The sequence below is a fragment of the Emys orbicularis genome, chromosome 12 (genome assembly GCF_028017835.1).
Source record: "Emys orbicularis isolate rEmyOrb1 chromosome 12, rEmyOrb1.hap1, whole genome shotgun sequence".
Taxonomy (NCBI): domain Eukaryota; kingdom Metazoa; phylum Chordata; order Testudines; family Emydidae; genus Emys; species Emys orbicularis.
In genome coordinates this window covers 55,160,524-55,170,878 of record NC_088694.1, presented here as the reverse complement: position 1 = coordinate 55,170,878, position 10,355 = coordinate 55,160,524, and the positions used below count along the sequence as shown (strand labels likewise).

The window sequence follows — 10,355 nt, the reverse complement described above, 5'->3', positions numbered from 1 at the left end:
CGCAGCGGAGGTTAGGCGCGCCCTGAAGCCCCTCAGAACATGTCACAACATTTCAGCAAAGACTTTTTTTGGGGAGGGGGAATGGTGTTGGTTTGGTGTGACTCCTTCCATAAAACCCCCAAACAGAAATCCTAAACCATAGATTATAAAGCCAGAAGGGACCCACTGATCACCTAGATCCACCTCTCTCTTCTCTGCCTGATCAAGTGGTTCAGTTCCCTGCCTTGACTGTGTTACCCAAGCGAGCCAGACAGCCCAAGAGGCCCGGCTCCTGTACCTTGCTTTCTCTCCAGAGGTAACGAACAGCGTAATTGCCACACTTACAAGTTACCAGGCAGCGGTTTCTAAAACAGCACATGTATTTCTAGGGTGAAAGCGTTACAGAAAAAACAACAAACATAAAAAAAAAAACACATTAGAACAAACAACTCATCCACATGCTAAAAGGCTTCTCGGGAGTAGCCCCTGATTCCAGCCTACGTGTCAGTCCTTCTAAACCCACAACCACTGTTTTTTTTCCACATGGGTCATAACTGCCACGTATCCTAAGCAAATAATTTAGTCTTTCCTTTATATAGCTTGGGCCTTTAATCTTACCCAGATGTAATAAGTGATAAGAACATAAGAAGGGCCAGAACAAAGGTGCATCTAGCCCAGTATCCTCTCTGCCAACAGTGGCCAATGCCCGGTGCCCCAGAGGAAATAAACAGAACAGGTCATCATCAAGTGATCCATCCCCTGTTGCCCATTCCCAGCTTCTGGCCAACAGCGGCTCGGGACACTATCCTTACCCAGCCTGGCTAATAGCTCATCAAACACAAACTTACTCCTCAGGCTAGAGCTTCAAAAGGCCGAGTTTCTGTTGGGGAATTTGCATTCACCTCCCCTAGATGTTTCCCAGGCAAACACACAACATTTTTTGTTCCCAAAGTCCTTTTTTGTCTGGCATTTTGTTCCATATAGACCTCTGAACACTCGGTTCACAGTGACAGAGCCACATGGCAGAGCTGTGCAAAAACCTTCCCAGCCCTGCTGCAGATGGATTTAGACATATTGAGGCTGGAAGCAGGGGCCCTTGGCAGATTTGTTATACTGTGAAGAAACTCATCATTTGGAGTAATTTTGGTGGTGTCAAGGAATATCTTCCAATTCCTCCCAAAAGCAAATTCCTGCGCAAACATAACAAGGGCCGTACTGGGTCAGACCAGTGGTCCGTCTAGCCCAGTATCTGACAGTGGCCAATGCCAGGTGCTCCAGAGGGAAAAAACAGAACAGGTAATCATCCAGTGATCCATCCCCTGATGTCCATTTCCAACTTCTGACAAACAGGCTCTAGGGACACCATCCCCACCCGTCCTCTGTCAGCCTTAGTTTTTCTAGGTAACGTAGATGAAAACTTGTATGTTAGCGTGATTTGTTAGAGTACTGTTGTTTCCTTGCATTACTTTTAAATAATAACCTAGATTAAAGCAATGCTTTGTATGTATGTTGGGGGCAAACAGAGGTTTGATAATCGAAAAGTATTTGGCAAAAAGTATTTTAACCAGGAGGGGACACACACACACACACACACACACACACACAGGCAGAGAGAGAGAGAGAGAGGCATTAAAATAATTGTTCTAAAAATGCTGCGAGGAAGTTCAAAGGAACCGAGGTGAATTAGACACCCAACTCTCTTAATTTCTCTGAACATTTCAGACTTAATTGTTAAAAAAATCTACTTATTTGCATGGGCTTCTTCTGAATGATATCAGAGCGCCTCAAATTATCCAGCCTCACGATGCAGCCGTGAGGGAAAGATGGTCCTATGCCTGTCTTGTAGAGGTAGGGAAAGGGAGCCCAGAAAGATATCAACTGGCTTGCCCAAGGTCAGGGAGGGGGGGTCTGTAGCAGAGCAGGGAATCGAAGCCAGGGTTCCTGTATCTCAGCCCAGAGTCTTAGCCACCAGCTCACTCTTCTCCCCTCAGTGTCACCACTTTGTCACCTGCAGACTGAGCACATCTCACCGCGCTTCCCGTGTCTGTTCAGAGTTTCCCAAAACCCCTCCCGCCTCCACTATGCCAGTTTCTCATGAACCTCCCCCATCCCCCACCCCCCAGTTAGTTGTAGCTGCCTGAAGAGCCGTTAAGTTTAGATATTCCTCTTGGCAGCGCTATCTGCAGCGTCTCACTTAATCACAATAGGAAAAAATCATGGAGACGTATTATATATTCAGCATTTGGCTATTGTCATAACTATAAAGGGAAGGGTAACAGCTCTCCTGTGGACAGTACTAAAATCCCTCCTAGCCAGAGACTCCAAATCCTTTTACCTGTAAAGGGTTAAGAAGCTCGGGTAACCTGGCTGACACCTGACCCCAAGGACCAATAAGGGGACAAGATACTTTCAAATCTTGGGGGGGGGGGAAGGCTTTTGTGTGTGTCCTTTGTTTAAGGGGTTGTTCGCTCTTGGGACTGAGAGGGACCAGACATCAATCCAGGTTCTCCCCATCTTTCTAAACAAGTCTCTCTTATTTCAAAATTGTAAGTAAAAGCCAAGCAAGGCGTCTTAGATTTACTTTGTTTTCTCAACTTGTAAATGTACCTTTTACCAGAGTGTTTATTTTTGTTTGCTGTACTTTGAACCTAAGACAGAAGAGGGGGGTCCTCTGAGCTCTTTAAGTTTGATTACCCTGTAAAGTTATTTTCCATACTGATTTTACAGAGATGGTTTTTACCTTTTTCTTTAATTAAAAGCCTTCTTTTTAAGAACCTGATTGATTTCTCCTTGTTTTAAGATCCAAAGGGGGTTTGGATCTGTATTCACCAGGAGTTGGTGAAAGGAAAGAGGGGGGAAGGGTCAATTTCTCCTTGTTTTAAGATCTAAAAGGGGTTTGGATCTGTATTCACCAGGAGTTGGTGAAAGGAAGGAGGGGGAAGGGTCAATTTCTCCTTATTTAAGATCCAAGGAGTTTGGATCTGTATTCACCAGGGAATTGGTGAAGGTCTCTCAAGGCTACCCAGGAAAGGGAATTAGCTTTGGGATGGTGGCAGCGGACCAGAACTAAGCTGGTAGTTAAGCTTAGAAGTTTTCATGCAGGCCCCTACATTTGTACCCTAAAGTTCAAAGTGGGGATACAGCCCCTTGACATGGTGGCACAGCGGTGGGATCGTTTTAAACCCAAAAGCCAGTAAGAGATTTTTTTTCCCTTCTAGCTGCTTGGAGAGCAGAGCTGAAGGTAGATGCATATCTTATCTCTCCTTGCCTGAAGGCAGAGGTGTTAAGTTTTTTAAACAAGGTCCTTTGTTAAGAGAAGTGTTCAAATAAGCAAGCAAACTTTGATCTGGTAAAGGTAATTTACAAGCTGAATTTTTTTTTTCTTTTTACATCCTCGGAAGTAGCTAGTTAGAAAGTCTCTGTTAACTCAGCAGCACTCAGCAGGAGCCTAAGCTAAATACATCCCAGTTTCAGTCAACTGCAGAGGGTGAGACCCAGCACAAGAAAACCAGGAAAATGACTACCAAAGAAGAAAAAGCTAAAGAGGAGGCCCACAAGAGAGCTATGGAGCTGAAAGAAAAAGAGATAGAGCTGAGAGACAGAGAAGAGAAAGCCAAAGAGGGGGCCCACAAGAGAGAGATGGAGCTGGAGAAAGCCAAAGAGGGGGCCCACAAGAGAGAGATGGAGCTGAGAGACAGAGAAGAGAAAGCCAAACAGGAGGCCCACAAGAGAGAAATGGAGCTGGAAAAAGCCAAACATGAGGCCCATGAAAGAGAAGAAAAAGCCAAACAGGAGGCCCATAAAAGAGAGATGGAGCTGAAAGAAAAAGAGATGGAACTGGAAGCAGCAAGGACTAGGCAGGGTGCATCAGACCATCCTAACAACTCCTCTCCAGGTACCCCTTCCCATCCCAGGAAATTCCCCACCTACAAGGCAGGCGATGATGCTGAGGCCTTCTTAGAAAATTTTGAAAGGGCCTGCCTTGGATACAGCATCCCTCCAACCCAGTACATGGTAGAGCTCAGGCCGCAGCTCAGTGGACCCTTAGCAGAGGTGGCGGCTGAAATGCCTAAGGAACACATGAACAGTTATGAACTTTTTAAAAACAAGGCCAGACTCAGAATGGGGCTAACACCCGAGCACGCCCATCGGTGGTTCAGAGCCCTAAGGTGGAAACCAGATGTGTCATTTACCCGGCATGCCTACCACATTGACAAAAATTGTGATTCCTGGGTATCAGGAGCAAATGTTAAATCTCTGGAAGATCTGCTTTCCCTAGTAAAAATGGAGCAGTTTTTAGAGGGTGTTCCTGAGGAAATAGAAAGGTACATCCTAGATGGGAAGCCCAAAACTGTAACCGAGGCGGGGGAGATTGGAGCCAAATGGGTGGAGGTGACAGAAAAGAAAAAAGCTAGTAGCAGTTGGAGTGAATATCAGAAGGGGCATATAAAGGCTCACTGCCCCAAGAACCCCAACCGATTACAGTTCATTACACCCCAATCACACCAAAGAACCCCAGACCCAGATGCCTCTCTCATACCCTCGGAGCGAAGGGAAACCTTGAGAGTGGGCGGAAAGAAGGTTATCGCTTGGAGGGACACTGGGGCACAAGTGTCAACTATCCACCAATCCCTAGTGGACCCCAAACTCATCAACCCTGAGGCTACAGTGACAATTCAACCCTTCGTGTCACAGTCTGTAACCTTGCCTACAGCCCAGTTGCATGTCCAGTACAAGGGCTGGTCAGGAATGTGGACTTTTGCAGTCTATGACAATTATCCCATCCCCATGCTGCTGGGGGAAGACTTGGCCAACCATGTGAAGCTAGCCAAGAGGGTGGGAATAGTCACCCGCAGCCAGGCTAAGCAAGCTTTCACCCCCATCCCTGTTCCTGAGCCGTCCACCAGGGCCCCGTCTGTGTTACCGGAGACCCAAACACAGGTGGTGGAACCGGATCCCCTGCCAATGACTGCAACAGCAGTAGTGGATCCAATCCCAGGGACCCAGCCAAAGCCAGTCCCGGAACCGGAACTGGCAACGCAACCAGCACCAGAACCATTGTCAGCACTGAGTCCAGCGCTTGCAAGCCCGTCTACAACTCCAATGCCAGAGGACACCAGCGAGCCTGAACTGGCGGAAGCAGCAAATAACCTTACCCAAGAGGCTCAGCCAGAGCCTGAGATACCACATAGTGCACCAGCGAACAGCGGTTCACAGTCAATGGAAACAGCCCCAGCACCTGCATCGCTTCCAGAGGGACCAAGCCCCAGTCCACAGTCCAAGGAGGAACTGATGTCTCCAGCATCAAGGGAACAGTTCCAGGCAGAGCAGGAAGCAGATGACAGCCTTCAGAAAGCTTGGGCGGCGGCACGGAGCACCCCACCGCCCCTCAGCTCTTCTAACCGATCCCGGTTTGTTGTAGAACAAGGACTTTTATACAAGGAGACTCTTTCTGGTGGGCACCAGGAAGACTGGCATCCTCAAAAACGGCTGGTAGTTCCCACTAAGTATGGGTAAAGCTCTTGAGCTTAGCCCATGATCATCCCAGTGGCCATTCTGGGGTGAACAGAACCAAAGACCGGTTGGGGAAGTCCTTCCACTGGGAGGGAATGGGCAAGGACGTTGCTAATTATGTCCGGTCTTGTGAGGTGTGCCAATGAGTGGGAAAGCCCCAAGACCAGGTTAAAGCCCCTCTCCAGCCACTACCCATAATTGAGGTCCCATTTCAGCGAGTAGCTGTGGATATTCTGGGTCCTTTCCCAAAGAAGACACCCAGAGGAAAGCAGTACGTACTGACTTTCATGGATTTTGCTACCCGATGGCCGGAAGCTGTACCTTAAGCAACACCAAGGCTAAAAGTGTTTGCCAGGCATTAGCAGACATTTTTGCCAGGGTAGGTTGGCCCTCCGACATCCTTACAGATTCGGGAACTAATTTCCTGGCAGGGAACATGAAAAACCTGTGGGAAGCTCATGGGGTGAATCACTTGGTTGCCACCCCTCATCACCATCAAACCAATGGTCTGGTGGAGAGGTTTAATGGAACTTTGGGGGCCATGATACGTAAATTCGTAAATGAACACTCCAATGATTGGGACCTAGTGTTGCAGCAGTTGCTTTTTGCCTACAGGGCTGTACCACATCCCAGTTTAGGGTTTTCACCATTTGAACTTGTGTATGGCCGCGAGGTTAAGGGGCCATTACAGTTGGTGAAGCAGCAATGGGAGGGGTTTACGCCTTCTCCAGGAACTAACATTCTAGACTTTGTAAGCAACCTACAAAACACCCTCTGACACTCTTTAGCCCTTGCTAAAGAAAACCTAAAGGATGCTCAGGAAGAGCAAAAGGCCTGGTATGATAAACATTCCAGAGAACAGTCCTTCAAAGTAGGAGACCAAGTCATGGTCTTAAAGGCGCTCCAGGCCCATAAAATGGAAGCGTCGTGGGAAGGACCATTCACGGTCCAGGAGCGCCTAGGAGCTGTTAACTATCTCATAGCCTCCCCCACCTCCAACATAAAGCCTAAGGTATACCATGTTAATTCTCTTAAGCCCTTTTATTCTAGAGAATTAAACGTTTGCCAGTTTACAGCCCAGGAAACAGATGACGCGGAGTGGCCTGCAGGTGTCTACTACGAAGGAAAAAGGAATGGTGGCGTGGAAGAGGTGAACCTCTCCACGACCCTGGGACGTCTGCAGCGACAGCAGATCAAGGAGCTGTGCACAAGCTTTGCACCAATTTTCTCAGCCACTCCAGGACGTACCGAACGGGCATACCACTCCATTGACACAGGTAATGCTCACCCAATTAGAACCCCACCCTACCGGGAGTCACCTCATGCCCAAGCTGCTATACAAAGGGAGATCCAGGACATGCTACAGATGGGTATAATCTGCCCCTCTACCAGTGCATAGGCATCTCCAGTGGTTCTAGTTCCCAAACCAGATGGGGAAATACGCTTTTGCGTGGACTACCGTAAGCTAAATGCTGTAACTCGTCCTGACAACTATCCAATGCCATGCACAGATGAACTATTGGAGAAATTGGGACATGCCCAATTCATCTCTACTTTAGACTTAACCAAGGGGTACTGGCAAGTACCACTAGATGAACCCGCTAAGGAAAGGTCCACCTTCGTCACCCAGGCAGGGGTGTATGAATTCAATGTACTCCCTTTCGGGTTGCAAAATGCACCCGCCACCTTCCAAAGGCTTGTAGATGGTCTCTTAGCGGGATTGGGAGAATCTGCAGTTGCCTATCTCGATGATGTGGCCATTTTTTCTGATTCATGGACAGAACACCTGGAGCACCTGAAAAAAGTCTTCGAGCGCATCTGGCAGGCAGGACTAACTGTTAAGGCTAAAAAGTGTCAAATAGGCCAAAACAAAGTGACATACCTGGGGCACCAGGTGGGTCAAGGAACTATAAATCCCCTACAGGCCAAAGTGGATGCTATCCAAAAGTGGCCGGTTCCAAAGTCAAAGAAACAGGTCCAATCCTTCTTAGGCTTGGCCGGATATTATAGGCGATTTGTACCACACTACAGCCAAATCGCCGCCCTGCTGACAGACCTAACCAGAAAGAAACAGCCAAATGCAGTTCAGTGGACTGATAAGTGTCAAAAGGCCTTTAACCAGCTTAAGGCAACCCTCATGTCTGACCCTGTGCTAAGGGCCCCAGACTTTGACAAACTGTTCCTAGTAACCACAGATGCGTCCGAGCGAGGCGTGGGAGCAGTTTTAATGCAGGAAGGACCGGATCAAGAATTCCATCCTGTCTTGTTTCTCAGCAAGAAACTGTCTGAGAGGGAAAGCCACTGGTCAATCAGCGAAAAGGAATGCTACGCCATTGTGTACGCGCTGGAAAAGCTACGCCCATATGTTTGGGGACGGCGTTTCCAACTACAAACAGACCATGCTGCGCTACAGTGGCTTCATACCGCCATGGGAAATAACAAAAAACTTCTTCGGTTGAGTTTAGCTCTCCAAGATTTTGATTTTGAAATACAACACATTTCGTGAGCTTCTAACAAAGTGGCTGATGCACTCTCCCGGGAAAGTTTCCCAGAGTTAACTGGTTAACAATTGTTCTTGTAATGAAACATATTGTTAGTTTTTATATAATCAGTAGTATGTCTAAAGGTACATGTGTCTTGTTAACTCTGTTTTCTCCTAGAACTCCAGGAAGAAATCACAGCCAGTGTGGAACCGAACGTCCAACACTATCTGTGATTTGGGGGGCGTGTCATAACTATAAAGGGAAGGGTAACAGCTCTCCTGTGGACAGTACTAAAATCCCTCCTAGCCAGAGACTCCAAATCCTTTTACCTGTAAAGGGTTAAGAAGCTCGGGTAACCTGGCTGACACCTGACCCCAAGGACCAATAAGGGGACAAGATACTTTCAAATCTTGGGGGGGGGGGAAAGGCTTTTGTGTGTGTCCTTTGTTTAAGGGGTTGTTCGCTCTTGGGACTGAGAGGGACCAGACATCAATCCAGGTTCTCCCCATCTTTCTAAACAAGTCTCTCTTATTTCGAAATTGTAAGTAAAAGCCAGGCAAGGCGTCTTAGATTTACTTTGTTTTCTCAACTTGTAAATGTACCTTTTACCAGAGTGTTTATTTTTGTTTGCTGTACTTTGAACCTAAGACAGAAGAGGGGGGTCCTCTGAGCTCTTTAAGTTTGATTACCCTGTAAAGTTATTTTCCATACTGATTTTACAGAGATGATTTTTACCTTTTTCTTTAATTAAAAGCCTTCTTTTTAAGAACCTGATTGATTTCTCCTTGTTTTAAGATCCAAAGGGGGTTTGGATCTGTATTCACCAGGAGTTGGTGAAAGGAAAGAGGGGGGGAAGGGTCAATTTCTCCTTGTTTTAAGATCTAAAAGGGGTTTGGATCTGTATTCACCAGGAGTTGGTGAAAGGAAGGATGGGGGAAGGGTCAATTTCTCCTTATTTAAGATCCAAGGAGTTTGGATCTGTATTCACCAGGGAATTGGTGAAGGTCTCTCAAGGCTACCCAGGAAAGGGAATTAGCTTTGGGATGGTGGCAGCGGACCAGAACTAAGACGGTAGTTAAGCTTAGAAGTTTTCATGCAGGCCCCTACATTTGTACCCTAAAGTTCAAAGTGGGGATACAGCCTTGACAGCTATTTAATCACCTAGGTAAACAAGCTGGGGTTTCTGAGATAGTCGAAGGAACTTTAAAGTCCTACTTACCGTTTAACCCTATCTGGATCCTGACTCTCCACCTGACCCTTACACCCTAAACTTAGCCCTAAACCGAACGGCAATGTCAAATACCTACTATACTCTAGCCCTAACCTTATTTTAAATGCCATCGGGCGCATAAACCCCTTCAGATTTTTCGAAATTGCCAGTTTCACACCGCAATGCACCTCTGCGCGTCAGGTACAGGTGAAATGATGCCCTTAATTTCATTGTTTTGTTGCAGGTGCTGCGCTGGGGGACTCGGTCCAGTCCAGGGAACCCCACTTCTCTGGAAGAGAAGGAGACGCTGTGACCCTCACTTGTTCTTATGATACCAGCTCTACCGGCTACGTCTATCTCCACTGGTACCGTCAGTTTCCCAACCAAGCCCCGCAGTACATTCTCTTCAGAGGAGTGAAGCAAGCCAGAGATGAGAGTAATACTGCAGATTTCGCACAGAAGAGATTTTCTTCCCAGGCTGATGACAGCTCCACAGTTCTGAGCATCAAAGCCCTGGAGCTGGCGGACACAGCGGTGTATCTCTGCACTCTGGATGTGACACAGTGACAGAGCCACATAGGAGAGCCGTACAAAAACCCTCTCAGCCCTGCTGCATTCGATTTTCAGAGATTAATGCTGCTTGCAGATCTCTAGAGGGGACTCCTTCCACTATGTAAAACCACATATTTTTGGATGACTAGGGGAGGTCAATTTATTTGTTCTAGCTCCTTCCAAGAGTTAAGGATTGAAAGAGATACATTCAACTGTCACGCTTGGAGAATATAAAGGGCTCTACGTGTGTAGTGTGGGGCAAAAAAATAAATAAATGCTAATTTGTAGTAAACTGCGGTGTGCAAATGGGAGAATAAAAATCCAGATAACAAATAAAATCGAAATCCTTATTTCTGGTACAATCAGGGTGAAAATGAATGAGTAAAATATGAAAAAAAATACTGTTTAAAATCCCATTTGTGGAAAAATGTGGGTGAAATATTTTTAAAATTAGGTGAAAATACGTATGTTGGCAAGTATCAGAGGGGTAGCCGTGTTAATCTGTATGCACAAAAACAACGAAAATTTATTGCCCAAATAAATCTGTTAGTCTTTAAAATGCTACCGGACTCCTCGTTGTTTTCACATATGTTGGGCTGCGTGTGATGGGGTGAAGC

The 10,355-nt window shown here is 46.8% G+C and overlaps 1 gene segment (V, D, J or C); it reads left to right on the top strand.

Annotated features, from left to right (window-relative positions):
* Positions 1-9,368: 9,368 nt before the first annotated feature.
* On the top strand, positions 9,369-9,753 carry LOC135886444 (immunoglobulin lambda variable 1-47-like). The segment is given in 2 exon segments: positions 9,369-9,387; positions 9,431-9,753. Coding segments are annotated over 2 exon segments (342 nt in total).
* Positions 9,754-10,355: the final 602 nt, after the last annotated feature.